The sequence below is a fragment of the Gymnoscopelus microlampas genome (assembly GCF_963454915.1).
Source record: "Gymnoscopelus microlampas genome assembly, chromosome: 18".
Classification (NCBI taxonomy): Eukaryota; Metazoa; Chordata; class Actinopteri; order Myctophiformes; family Myctophidae; genus Gymnoscopelus; species Gymnoscopelus microlampas.
The window spans coordinates 30,262,575-30,277,574 of NC_139955.1; the positions used below are offsets into that span (position 1 = coordinate 30,262,575).

The 15,000-nt window shown below is 40.0% G+C and overlaps 1 protein-coding gene across 1 annotated transcript in view; it reads right to left on the reverse strand.

Annotated features, from left to right (window-relative positions):
- The window catches only part of aff2 (AF4/FMR2 family, member 2), a 121,000-nt gene that overhangs the window by 40,472 nt on the left and 65,528 nt on the right, over positions 1 to 15,000 (reverse strand). The window contains exons 6-10 of the mRNA XM_084041752.1: positions 14,946 to 15,000; positions 13,377 to 13,413; positions 12,356 to 12,416; positions 10,133 to 10,187; positions 143 to 180 (exon numbers count right to left, since the gene is read on the reverse strand). The exon at positions 14,946 to 15,000 is cut by the window's right edge and continues 32 nt beyond it. Coding sequence (XP_083897878.1) covers positions 143 to 180; positions 10,133 to 10,187; positions 12,356 to 12,416; positions 13,377 to 13,413; positions 14,946 to 15,000 — 246 coding nt within the window. The remainder of the gene's footprint in view (positions 1 to 142; positions 181 to 10,132; positions 10,188 to 12,355; positions 12,417 to 13,376; positions 13,414 to 14,945) is intronic.

The window sequence follows — 15,000 nt, forward strand, 5'->3', positions numbered from 1 at the left end:
CCTATGCCACAAAGATTTGGCAGCCCCCCTGTAGTAACTCTGAGGACTCCCTAGGGGTCCCGGAACCCCCTGTTGAAGACCCATGGAATAAACCAAAGCACGAGTACTGTATATAATGTAGCACAGTAGTTGTGTTTCTTACCTTACAGCAGAGCTTCTGGCCTTGGGCTTCTCAGACACCTGTCAACACACACAAACATGGAGAGAGATTATTTTTTACTCACCATGACAAAACAACGCTTTTGTTTACTTGTTTTCAAGGCGCAAATTTAGAGCGGTGGATTGAATTCAATTAAGTAGAAATCTTGTGTGTTTCACAGGTCGAAGATCATTACTGGAGTTTAGATAGGACACAGACAACACAATATTACCAATAAATGGCATTAAATGACTTATCGACTTCTGTATGCTATTCATTTGGAGAAGGAGCACAACATTATTCACAGGTACTGGAATTAAGTATTAAGTAGTAATTTAAGTGACCTCGCCTCTAGCACAACCATTAGACCAAGTTATCCACTTACACACATTTTAAGATATCTTGAAAACTACTGGAAATTACTGGACACCTTCTTGCCCCCTGGAGAATGAATATGAAACCAACTGATTTAGCTGACCTCGTGGCCTATGAGGTCTTTATACTGTAGCTGTGTGTGGGTGGCTTTATATTATGTACCACCATTGAGCCAAAATGTCCACTTACACACAAGATATCTCAAAACAGTTTGTCTAACATTTTAACTTGAAACTGACCCAACCTTATGTAATGCACTTTTTAATGCACTATTGTTTTCATAATTAAATAGTTAAATGGTCATATAATTATCAGTAGGCAACAGTGGTATTTTTCTATTTACTTAAAGGTAGGGTAAGTGATTTGCTTTGGTTAAAATAAGTGTTAAATAGCTCTATATTCTGATAGTACTCATTGCTATAGAGTGTTTGTTCAGTATTAGGAGTCTCCTTGTCTCTCCACCTCTTTATTAAACAGAAAATGCATTTTTGTTTCAGTTTCATTTCCAATTTTATCCAACCAGGACAGAGAACTCAATCAGGATACAGATTAAACAAGTGAAATTGGAAGTGATGACACTAAGAAATGAGAAAACAAAATTGGAACTGGAACACTATACAAATTACGCTTAAAAATGGGTACTTTCTCCTGATTGGCTGAGATTTTGACACCTACCGAAAAATGTATTTTCTGTTTATTAAAGAGCTGGAGAGACAGGGAGACTCCTGTTACTGAAAAAACACTCTATAGCAATGATTACTATCAGAATATAGTATTTGAACCTTTTAACAACCTACTTTTTGTTTTAACCAAACAATATCACTTTCCCTACCTTTAAATAAGAAATTCATTGAATAGTATCATTACATTTTATTACATTCTTGTCACATAAATACAAAAAGTTTTTTTTTGGGCCTTTATGGGAGTTTTACTATTCACATTGTTCACTTTGCTCGCTCTCTCTCTCTCTCTCGCTCTCTGTCTCTCTCTCTCTCTCGCTTTTGAAATATGGTGATTAAGTAGACCAGGGAAGAGTCTGATACATCAATGTGTGGCTTCAGGCAACAACAAACCCTCTCAGATCTTTGGCTTTGGAGACTAGCTCGACTTATAGAAAGGGTATGTCTGTGAATAAATTTAGCTCGCTCGTTTCTGTGCCCTTATTGGGATTGTTCGGTATAGTAGTTAAAAGCTAAATAAACGTGTAAATAAGTCAAATAAAATACATAAAACAACCTAACATGTTCCTGAAACATTGTTCTCTTACAGTTCATTGTAATCCATAAGAGAACAACATATTAATCTCTGGCCTAATTCATTAATTCTTTGTCAACGGTTTCATGACTCCAGGACAGGACCAAATGTACTCATTGCTCACATACTACTCATCCAGGGCAATCTCAATGTAGGGTGTATAACTGTGCACAAACAAGCTTTTAAAAGCAGTGGTGTAAAGTAACTAAGTACATTTACACAAGTACTGTACTTAAATAACATTTTCAGGTATTGTTACTTTACTGGAGTATTTCCAATTTCCAGTACTTTTACTTCTACTCCACTACATCTCAGAGGCAAATATTGTACTTTTACTCCACTACAATTATTTGAAAACTTTAGTTAGTGTGGTTGCTCGAATAGGGCAACCAAACTATAGTACTCTTCCGACTTTATTATTCTTTCTAGATAAACTTTTTTTCTGATTCTGATTTCTCCCACAGTTTATTTTTCCCAATTTCGTGCCATGTCAAAATGACCGGCGTCACCGGGAATAGATGCTTGTACTTTGCTAAGAGATTGGTTACATAGTTTAATTTTAATTGATTTATTGATATTGATTTATTATATTGATTTATTAGTGCATTAAATTTCCCCATCCACTTTAATGGGAAAATGAAAAAACTCAAATTCAAGTATTTTCTTCTCAAAAACCGTAAAGGCTAGAGTTAAAAACCTTGGAGGGGAGGTTCATAGTTTATTGCCAAATTATTAATAAAATAATTACACCAGTCGGCCACATGGTGGCGCTATAACAGCCCACTTTACCTTTTGGCCTATAACTTTTGAACCGTAGGTCGTAGAATGAAATGAATGATGGATTCCTTGGATCATGACGCAACTCCCCATATAGGCCACGCCCATTTGCGTCTGGATAGATTTTCCGCCATTTTTTATTTTCTTCAAAACACACTTTTAGCTCCTCCTCCCACATATTTTATCCAAATTACACAAAAATCGGTACACATGATCTCTGGGCCCATGCAATTAACATATCCAAACAGCTTTTTGATAGTCCTTACCGTTCGTCCGTAATTGGCTTCCCAAGTTAGTGGGAGGGGCCTGTTTTACAAAGAACGCCAAAAATCACAAACGAAACGTCAAATCAATCCCAAATTTGAATCACATGTCGAGGGTGGTTTACTCAACAAATCCCCATAAGCATTTCCACTTTCATCCATAGGAGGCGCCACAAATGCGCAAAATGTAACCGTTTGATGCAAAAACATGATTTTTGGGGGGATCAGTTCTCTCAAAAAGAAAAGCAAGTGATCTCAGGAGTGACATGACGATGTCATTGGCCCGCTACATTTGTGGGAGAGACCTGTTTCTTTAGTGGGAGGGGCCTATTTCCTCAAATCAAAACGGCACGTGTCACGATCGGCACCGAATTCGAATCGCAGTAATACATCTGAGCACTTTTTCCACCACATTACATTACATTTACATTACAGTCATTTAGCAGACGCTTTTATCCAAAGCGACTTACAATAAGTGCAATCAACAAAGGTAGGGAACGAAAGCTACTAATCACCAGAGGTTATAAGTGCATTTTCTGCAATAACAAGCAACCAAGAGCATACCTAGCGCTAAGGTAAAAGTGCAATATATCAGCTACCTATTTCCTTAAACAGATGAGACAAAGTAGTCAAATGAGCAGGAGCTAAAAACAAATAATTGTATTGACTAAACAAGATCCAATAAACAATTCAACAATAAAAAGTCATATTATATCACACACATCAGTACGTACTGGGGTGGCAGTGGCTCAGCAGGTAGAACGGTTGTCTGGGATCATTTCCCAGTTCCATACCTGCTCCTACACTATGTTGAAGTGTCCTTGAACCCTAACTGCTTCTGACTAGTAGGTTGGTGCCTTGCATGGCTGCTTCTGCCGTCTGTGTTTGAATGTGTGTGTAAATGGGCGAATGTAACGCATACATTATAAGGCGCATTGGAGAAAAAAAGCGCTATATAAATGCAAATCATGTTCTGTCCAACCTTTCAAAAACCTCTCTTTAAGTATAGTTATTTAATAGTGTTGTGATAATAATGTTTAGAATTGTTACCTAAACCGCTTAAATACATTTGAAGCGTTTTCCACTTATCACCTTATTCAAAAGTCAAGCACATTCCATTACATAAAAAGCACACACCCTGTGCAGAACCACGGAACATGTGGAGTGAAAGCAGTGGATAATGAAGTTATGTGGTGTTTTTTTTAAATACATAAACAGGTGTGAGATTTATCATGAGAGGGAGATGACAGTGCAGTATTCACAAAGCATTTGTCTTCCCCTCTGGTCAATAGCCAGGGGCTTTTGTTACACAAAAACAGCTGTGTCTCTTTGGGTGGGTAAGCTTCTAAAACTATATATATATATATAATTAAAAAACAAATACAAAGAGGGGGGCTATATTAGGCTGTTATTTATAGATCATACAGCTCCGCCTTTAACGCCATAGTCCTCGCCAGGCTGGCTACTGGCTAGCAAGGTACCTGCTGGGACTGAACTCTGCGGTGTGTGACTGGCTTCTGGACTTCTTGTCTGCCAGACCCCAGGTGGTCAAGGTGGACATGCAGTCACACCTCACACCTAAGTGAGCCTCCCAGGCTACCGTACTAAGTCCTCTGTTGTACTGTACACCCACGACTGTGAGGCCAGGAACAACTGAAGCACCATCGTCAAGTTTGCTGACAACACAGTGGAAGTGGACCCGATCGCAGAGGTCTTACAGGCTCCTCCTGATCAAGGGGTACCACTGGAGAGGGTAAGCAGCTCCAAGATCCGGTGTGCACATCACTGAGCCTTGCAGAAAGCACGCGGCAGACTGCGGCAAAGAAGGCGAGACAACGCCTGTACCACCTCAGGCAGCCTGAGGAAATTCCAGATATCAGAGAAGGTCCTCAAATCCTTCTACTCTGCTACCCCCATACTCCATAGAACCACAGTCTTATACCGTTGGCCACTCAGCAGCTCCACTGAAGCAGTTGGGGGTTCAGTGCCTTGCTCAAGGGCACTTTAGCAGTGTTGGGCCATTCACTTCCCCACCCAGATTTTTTTCTGCCAGTATGGTGGATCGAACCGGGAGGCGGGAACCTTTCGGTCACAATTAAACACTCCCCCTAACCTGTAGGCCGCTGCCCCCACCTCCAAAAGCACTTTCACCTCTGCCCATAGAGGGCGCCACAAATAATACAACCGAATGTCCTAGAAACACTATTTCCCCCCCCCCGTGCCCTGCCGGCTGCAACCCACGACTAACCCTGGGTAGGCCACCCAACCTGCTGAAGATCTGCGCTCTGAGGAGCACTCTTTACTAGTTGTACTATGTTAGCACAGCCTTTGTGGAACTTGTACTACCAACATGTTGCTGCTTGTACTATACCTTTATGAGTGAGTGACAAATAAACCCCTCTTGATTCTTTAAACAATGTAATGCAAAGCTGTTGTACGGTCTGTCTTGATTATTTATTCAGGCTTCAAGTATAACGATTGCCAGGGGCAAGCAATGTAGTAAAACTGTTGGGACAGCAGCCTGGCCACTTACTTGTTTTTTTCCCCAAGTTGCATTCTTTCCATCATCATGGATTATTTCCTGAATGTTCATTAATACAAATTACACACTCCACTCCTTGCCACACTGTTACTTAGATTTGAATAATCTTTACCTCAACCACCACCAAACAATACAAACAAAACACTTTGTGAAGGCAATTGACTCACATTCATGTGTAGACATCCCAGTCTACATCTACTTCCTCAATAAACACTCAATACCCTAACAAAATAAAGACTTGAACTATTTTAATTTCATTTCAGTTTTATAAGTACACAATATCTTTTAAGTTAGTTTTAATTTATTTTACAAGTCTAGTTTTTCGTTTTCTTTCGTTAAACGTTGTGTTTTTTCACACCTAGTTTTCGTTTTTAAGTTTTTTGGCTGCTTTATACTTTATAACTTTTTTTTAATGAATAAAATGTAATTTTGTCCAATCTGTATGGTATAGTATGTTAAAACAATATAACTTAAAGTTTAACAATTGGGGTGGTTGTATTTTGTCTCCCTGCTCTTCTTGAGACATTTACATCGTGTCAAAGGTCATTTCTCACCTAGACACAGGATCTGACAAGAATTTTCAGCTGATGGTCAAGATTCAATTTATCCCCTGAGCAAGCAGGCCGGCTCTATTAGCTCAATGGTAAAAATGTCAGCACTTATTTGAACACTTTAGTTACTAGATACTTTGTAGATTTTGATCATTATTACAAAACATATATTAACCACTTCAGCCCTATATACAGTATACATTTCTGTCATTTGAAAATAAGACGTTCTACAAGCTCACAACGCGTCGCATCGCGACACATTGTGAGATTTTTATACATTTGAAAACGAAATGGGGACATTCTGCACAATCGGTACTTTCTACTTTTGGTACTTTAAGTACATTTAATTACCAATACTTTTGTACTTTTACTCAAGTACATTTTTAATTCTGGGCTTTTATTGGAACAGAGAATGTCAGTATAGATTGCAGTATTGATACTTTTACTTAAGTAAAACATGTGAGTACTTTTTCCACGACTGCTTTTATTTAACAAATAACTTTCAAAGCTAGCTAACTGTCCTCTGAACAAGGTGACTCGTCGGTGCAACTTTTATTGCTTTGTCCAGAGACAGAGCGAGAGTACAGTATGGGCACGTGAGAGAGGGAATGTGTGTGAAAAATTGAGACGGAGGGAGGAGTAATCCAGACACAGAGAGACAGACAGAGAGATGTAGATATAATGACATGCCCAAAATAGGGATACCAGGTTAACCCATTAAACCCCTGGAACTGTGTCATTTTTAGATTTGAGCTAAGAAAGCATTATTTAACACTTTGGGCTATTCAAAAATAGCAGATATACAAGCTCATAGCGCGGCACCGAGTGCCGCGCTACGAGCTTGTAGATCTGATATTTTTGAAAAATCGTGAAAATGTGTGCAAATATATATATATTTTTAAAGCGAACATTTTTAACTCAAATCTTTGCTTCTGGGGGGTCCCTGGAACAAAATATTTTGATGGGGGTCCGCGGCCAAATATATATAATTTTGGGGGTCCTTGACATGAAAAAGATTGAGCACCACTGATATAGAAACATACGTTTTTCAGAAAAGTGTTGAGATTTAGGAGACATGTAGAATTGGCTTCAGGTCTCAATGGGTTTGAGACCTGAAGCCTGTCTGTAGGTTTTCTAAATATTTTACCAATGAAAAGTATCAACAAGAGCTTGTGACTAAATAATAAGTAATAAGTACATTAGATCCATTGGAACACAAGTTATTATTATTTTAGGGGTTTTGGACATACAAGGCGACCATATGAGAGCTATGATAGAAGCAGTGAGAGCAGGGAGCAGTGAGACATGAGGAGAGATACAATGACAGACAGTCAGACAGACAGAGATAGAGAGGTGTCAGGACAAATGGTGCAGCAGTAATTTGGGTGTCTCTGTAGGCTTCCAAAGTCATTAGGAACACCTCTCTGTGTCTTTCTCTCCTTCCTCATCTCCCCCTCTCTCCCTCCCTCCCTCCCTCTCTCCGTCTCTCTCTCTCTGTCTGTCTGTCTCTCTCTATCTCTGCCTCTCTCTCTCTCTCTCTCTCTCTCTCCGTCTCTCTCTCTCTCCCCCTCTCTGCCAAAAACATATTCATCATCCTCCTTTGTTGCCCTTACAGCACTGTGCCACAGCATACTAATGACTGTGTGTGTGTGTGTGTGTGTGTGTGTGTGTGTGTGTGTGTGTGTGTGTGTGTGTGTGTGTGTGTGTGTGTGTGTGTGTGTGTGTGTGTGTGTGTGTGTTTGTGTGTGTGTGTGTGTGTGTGTGTGTGTGTGTGTGTGTGTGTGTGTGTGTGTGTGTGTCTGTGCTTCGGTGTGTGTATGTGTGTGTGTGTGTGTGTGTGTGTGTGTGTGTGTGTGTGTGTGTGTGTGTGTGTGTGTGTGTGTGTGTGTATATATACATGTGTGTGTGTGTGTGTGTGTGTGTGTGTGTGTGTGTGTGTGTGTGTGTGTGTGTGTGTGTGTGTGTGTGTGTGTATGTGTGTATGTGTGTGTGTGTGTGTGTGTGTGTGTGTGTGTGTGTGTGTGTGTGTGTGTGTGTGTGTGCGCGCGCACGTGCATGTGTGTCTAGTTCTGGGGCTCATGTGTGTATGTACATTCATGGCTAAATATCTATGTGCTTGATTGTGTGTGTGTGTGTGTGTGTGTGTGTGTGTGTGTGTGTGTGTGTGTGTGTGTGTGTGTGTGTGTGTGTGTGTGTGTGTGTGTGTGTGTGTGTGTGTGTGTGTGTGTGTGTGTGTGTGTCTGTGTGTGTATGCTGTATGTGTGTGCGAGTTTTTTCTCCAGGCTAGCGAGGCGTGATAATACACCATGGCGCCATTTGCTATAAGCCTGTTAACAGCAGCATACATAGAAAAGATGCTTCTGAATTCTCTGTCTCTCTCTCCATCTCCCTCTGTCTTTCTCTCTTTGTGTCTGTGTCTCTCATTATCAGCTAGTCACAGTCTCGTTATCTCTGTAACTCTAATTCTGTCCCATACCCACACATTATTATAACTCTTCTTTCCTACCTTCCGTCCTCAGCCTTTCTCTCTCACAGTGACCCAAAGAGAAAGAGAGAGGTTGTGCACGACAAAGTGGAACAGTGATGAGAGAAAATAAAAGGCCATGATGAAAAAAGTTAGATAATTGATCAAAACTGTAAGATTTAAAGATGATTAAAGAGACACGGAGAAAAGAGAGAGAGGGGGGGGGAGAGAGAGAGAGAGAGAGAGAGAGAGAGAGAGAGAGAGAGGAAATAGGGGGATAAACTATATCCTAGCCCATTTTCACACTGATTACAAATCCTAATAGTAATAAGAATCATCAATTTCAATGTATTATGCCCCTGATTATGCCAGCCACTTAGCAAAGTTCTGAATACACCGTGCTAACTAACTGTAATTATCTGATCCGCCATCATCATAATTATATTAACAACCACAATCGGCGTGAATTATAGTAACCTGCCATCATCCATAATTATAAATCTAGTGTTATGGTAATTACATGATCAGAGGGCCAGTGAGGAGGGGCTGGAGGGGGTAGATGGTATCTCCGTGTTAATGTGAACTATCTAATGGGTTGTCTTTGATGGGCACCGATGCAAGGACAAGGATCGAAACCCATCACCCACGCTATGCCATGTTATGTTGAAAGAAATCAGCCAAATAAAAACCACCGTGGAGAAAACCCTTGAGTAGTGAAAAGAGTATGTTCTCCTGCCATGTGAAACGGCTTGTTTAGTAGTATTTAAAGGCTGAAATTTTGTGGACACGCAAACATTACTGATGGTCAATGTTTTCAATTGAAAGCAATAAAATCCTCTCCGTACTCCGTACACTATATCGTACTACTCAAAATCTATTCTATAAGATATAGAATAGATATTGCCTTTGCATTATCAGACAGACAGACAGACAGACAGACAGACAGACAGACAGACAGACAGACAGACAGACAGACAGACAGAGAGGGAGGGAAGGATCGAGGACAGGGGGAGAGAGAGAGCACGGAACGGTTCTATCACGGAAGTGATAGAATAGTTATTGAGAACCGGAAATCAATAAGGTTTTGGGCTTTGGCTTATCAATTCTCTTAGCGATTCTAGCGGAACGTGACGTGTTGTCATGTCTCGAGAGACGAAAGTCATGTCATTGAAATCAAATCGACGGCACAAACATGTCGTTCTAATAACACTTTTGAGACTTCTGTTGAATTTCTTTCCAACTGCCGGTAAAAACGAGGAACATGAATTTAGCCAACATGTCATGCTCTAACATGAGATTGTTTGAGTGCGCCAGATTAGCATCAATTTGCCAACAGCTATCAGTAACAGAAAAGGATCGATAGTGGGATCGATTAATGAATCGGATCGATAAGCAGGATCGATAAAAAATAACAATCCCCATCCCAAGGATGGAGGGAGGGAACTCATATGTCGTCTTGAAGAGTCTGACAATCATGTTATCAAGATTTTAATTAATCCTATCATGAGCTCCACTAGGTTCTCGTCCATGATATGGAAACATTGGCGAAACAGCCTCTACAGACTGTGAGCAGCTGTAGAAGGACTGTCTTATTGTTTTATATGTTTTATGTGTTGTTTTGTTTTATATCGTTGCTTTTATCTGAGTTTTAGCAATGAGCAACTGTCATATGTATTGTTTTATGGACTCTGAGTCTGAAATAAAGATTGAATTGAATTGAATTGAACCAGAGGAATGGACAGAGGACTGACTAGTGAGGGATCATACCTGGTGTTCAGCTTCTTCCTCGTCACTGCTGATCTTCAGATCATCCTCCAACATGCTGCAGGGAGAAAAAGACAAGAGCAAAATATTAGGTAAATAGAGAGAGGGAAAGAGAGAGAGAGAGAGAGAGAGAGAGAGAGAGAGAGAGAGAGAGAGAGAGAGAGAGAGAGAGAGAGAGAGAGAGAGAGAGAGAGAGAGTTAAGGTTATCTGAAGTTAGCGGACATTGGCCTCTAGTGTGAGGCTGCTAAACCGTATGTGTTTGTCGCTGTGGTGGACAGCAACTAAGTACATTTACTAGAGTACTGTACTTCTGTAAAAAACGTTTTTGTTTTTGGAAGAAGGATATCGTATTTGTTTGTTAGATATTTCTGTAATAAGCAACATTTTGGACATTGTCAGTACAATATTGCTGACACACCTACACCAGGTCACATCACATCCATAGAAAGTATAAATTGGCCTTTAGATGTAAAATACTACTTTAAAAAAACATAATATACAGTAATTTAATGATAACACAGATCACATTAGCTAAGCTCAGCTCTGAGTCCTTTATTGATAACTGAAATGTTCAACCATAGCGTTAATGCCATAATCCCCTTTTAATGTAATAATTACTTTAGTGTGGGGATTATTACATTACAAGCAGCAACTTGCTATTATTTACGTGGTTGTTTTTGTTGTTGGCTATGTTAATGAGATGTTATTACGTTGACAATCGTAACATAAAATTACTGATGAATTGAGTTCAAAGGACCACAATGGAAACAAGTCCCTGGGGCTGTTTGTGTTATCCTTTTAGCATAACCTTTGACTGTTACTACCTGCACTGTTAATAAGCATGTTAATAAAGTATTCAATCATTCAATATTCAATAAAATAAAAATCAAGTCACCTCAATTGCACTTTTGACACAAAAGTCTCTGTCTCTGTGTGCCTTTGTGTGTGTGTGTGTGTGTGTGTGTGTGTGTGTGTGTGTGTGTGCGTGTGCGTGCGTGCGTGCGCACACATGCGCGCGTGTGTGAGTGTGTGTGCACATGCTGCAGCACCGGCAAGTTGCTGCAGTTTATTGCTTTGTATACACTCTTCACACAAACTGCTGTTATTTTGGCTGGCTCTGCGAACATTACAACAGCGGAATTCCCTATGGGTTTTTATTGCTTTGTGAACGACTCTCGTCACAGCAATGCTAGCGCTGCTAGAAAAAAATACAGCCCCCGATGTTGTTATGTTTTCATATGGGACTGCTGGAGTCATGAATAACTGAAGCACAATACCAAATGTTAGAGATACGGGCGCACAGTGCGGCATGCGCTGATGACAGATAGGCATGAATGAATGAGTAATGGACCCATATTGAATTTCATAAGGAGGGACAGATGGAGAGAGGGAGATAGAGAAGGAGAGAGAGAGAGATGGAGATGATAGTGAAGGGGAACAGTGGTAGAGCAAGTGACAAGAGAGCAAGTGTGTGTGTGAGAGAGAGAGAGAGAGTAGAGGGGGTGCAGAGGGAGGCAGAGGTGGTGACAGAACCGAGATGGAGATGTGGAGAGAAAAAGATGAGAGAAAAGAGAAAGTTGGGAGGGAAAGAGAGAGAGAGAGAAATGGGAGAGTGAGAGCGAGAGAGAAAGAAAGAGAGAGAGCAGGAGAGAGACAGAAACAGAGACAGATAGACAGAGAGAGAGAGGAGGGGAATCGGGGTTGTGGACAGAGAGAACACATTTAATGTAGTTGGGCATGAAGAGGGAGAGAGAGAGAAATGAGTGGAAAGCATCACTGGGATCACATGAGAATAAAGGCACTGGTGGATAAATGAATGATGGGTTACGCAATCTACCGTATACTGAGCTCAAAATACAAGTTAGCTTCTTAGTTCATCCAAATTGAGATGCAGTAGCTCCCATTTAAAATAAAGTGACACCTGTTCGTATTTACAAAATGTAAAAAGTAATGCTCTATTCTTTTTTAAACTGCTTTAACGCTGGCCTGGTGAACATCATTTAAAAATTCCAAAGATTAAAAAAAACAGCGAGAATAGCAATAAGCTTATTTTTGAAAGTATAGAATAAAGCTTTAAAGTTAAATATTGCAAGTCAATATTGCCAATGTGTTTGTCTGTGTCTGCATGTACATGTATGTCTTTATACTGTGTGCGTATGTGCGTGTGTGCGTGTGTGCGTGTGTGCGTGTGTGTGTGTGTGTGTGTGTGTGTGTGAGATACTCACGACTTTTGTGGTGCAGTTGGTGTTTTGGCAGCAGGCTTGTTAGCGGATAGAGTGCACCTCTCTGTAGAAAAAACATCGTTATTAGTAATTTGTTTACATGAACATGTGTGAATGACAGTGTGGGATGTGTGTGTGTGTGTGTGTGTGTGTGTGTGTGTGTGTGTGTGTGTGTGTGTGTGTGTGTGCTAATTACCTCTTTGGCATCTAGCGTGTTTGACAGTGAGTTGGTTATCATTACAGCTCTATATAATCACTGACACTGGAAAACATGACAGTCTGACCCAATGTTATTTAATTGGTGTGTGTGTGTGTGTGTGTGTGTGTGTGTGTGTGTGTGCGCGCGCGTGTGTGAGAGACAGAACCACTGTATTTGTATGATACACAAACCTGTCGAGAGCCAGAGATAATTTCATCGCTAAGTCAAATTAGTCTCTTCTTAAAACAAATGTTTTTTTCTCAGTGACTGTTTTACTGATGCTCTACTCCAAAGGGACTTGCACTGAATGTGAACAATCAGGTGTTGTGTTCCCGATTCGTGCTCAAAGACACTTCAACAGGACACCTACAGAAGGAATTGAACCCCAGGCCCTTTCACTTACAATATAGAAAGTACCTCTAACTGCGAGGTCACCATATTTATACAGTACGCCCACTAGAAACCTTTCATGTCATTCCACAACTATTGGTTAAGAGGCACTTGTAGTGACACTTCAGATGGGCTTTCAGCAGTATAGTAGTCACACTAGCATTCATGACCAGTGCTTCCTTTAACCCTGTGGTTCTTGACTCAAAATATTGCTGTTTTTTTTATGTTGCCATCTAACAGGAACTAATTTTGGACCCAGGTCATTAGAAAAAAAATGCAATTAACTAGAGTAGCAGCTTCTGCTTCTTTTTTTCTTCTCTTTTTTTATCCCTGGCCTATACTCCAGTTAATGGTTTGCCAACATCAAGTGTCAAAATGCGAGATATTCTCTATGGGAGTGTTGACTGCAGAGAAAGTGAAATGTAGTAAGCTTACTCTGGGCGCTGTAGGCTGAGGTTACATGCTGTGACTCCTAGTGAGAGAGCAAAAGAGAGATAGAGAGAGTGGGAAAATGGAGAACAAGAAAGAAATGGAGAAAAGATACAGAATATTTACAATGTTGCATATGGAAAAATGTTTAAATATCAAGCATATGTCAACAAAGTATTCTACAACAAGTCACAGTGTCACTGCTTTTAGGGATGTAAGATTTTAAGTTCACAAAAAAATCTTGACTCAGTGGCTGCGGCCATTTGTGGGTCGCAAACCCATTTTTGTGGGTCATGAGTACATTTTGTTTTTGGTTTCCTACATTTACATTGATTTTCATTATTATCATTTCAAAACATTTTCAAAAATGTCCCACATTTTGTTCACATTTTTTCATACATTAAAAACAGATTCAAACATTTTTCAAAAGAAATTTCATAAATTTGAAAAAAACAACAACTTTGAAGTAATGATAATAGCAGATCTTTAAGCTAACAACGTGTTGTGAGATGCGTTGTGAGCTTGTAGATTGGCTAGATTCAATGTCCTGCCCAGAATATTAACTACTGTACTTCTCCTGTGACTTCACAGAGTATAGAATGTTTTTCTCACCATTGTCAACAATGTTAGAAAGGCAACTTTCTGGTGCTTCTAATTGTGCCTGTGATCAATAAATGTTGTGTTTCAATATAGGATCATACAGAGCAGGTGTAGTCATTGACATATTTTTCTGTTTGTGTTGTCAGACGAATGCACGGCTATAAAATGTGATTTGATCGAGGGTCAAGAAATGTGATCTGTCTAGCCAAGGCTAATGGTAATTCAGCAGGGCTGTTAGCATTGTGCGATCCTCAAACAAATCATTTTTTATTGCATGTCAATAGACAGAAAGACAGAATTAGAAGCAACAGAAAGTTTTAACATTCCTGCCCCCTTTGCCCTACGAAGAGAAAATGGAAGTACGTTGACCAAGGTCTATTACTGCATATCGATTCAACTATATTACACGATACAATACATATGATATCATTCTGTATATCTACTATACTGATAACATCAGCAGCAATATGGTCAGGGTTCAATTTGCCTTAAAAACAGAGGGGGGGGGGGGCATTTTCGTAACCACTTAAGCTCAATATAATTCTTCATACAACAACTTCAAAAAGTTAAAATAGCCGTTCTACCAGGCCCGCAACTTGTCGTATCACGATGCATTGTGAGATTGTAGATCTGCTATTTCTGCTATTTTGAATTGCCCAAAATAGGGAGGGCATGTTTAATGTGGTTAACATTTTGAATGAAATTGTTCAATTGTGACATGATCAAACATCACAAGTTATATTATAAAGGAAATTTGACATTATAAATATCAAAGACATTAGATCAAAAGGAACTGTATTTGTATTTGTACCGGCAATAAAAATGAATGAACAGGGGGGAGGACATCAAACACAGAGGCATAGATTCCCCCCATGCTCCTCACTCAGCAAATCCAACCCTGACTATATAGTGATGCTGTCGTGTAGCAGCTGTCTGAACAGGACAGCCAGTACTGTGAATGATACCATTACTAACCTTGTTAGGAATAGGGAACTTTGTCTGCTCAGCCTTGCCTGGAGTATGGATGGCT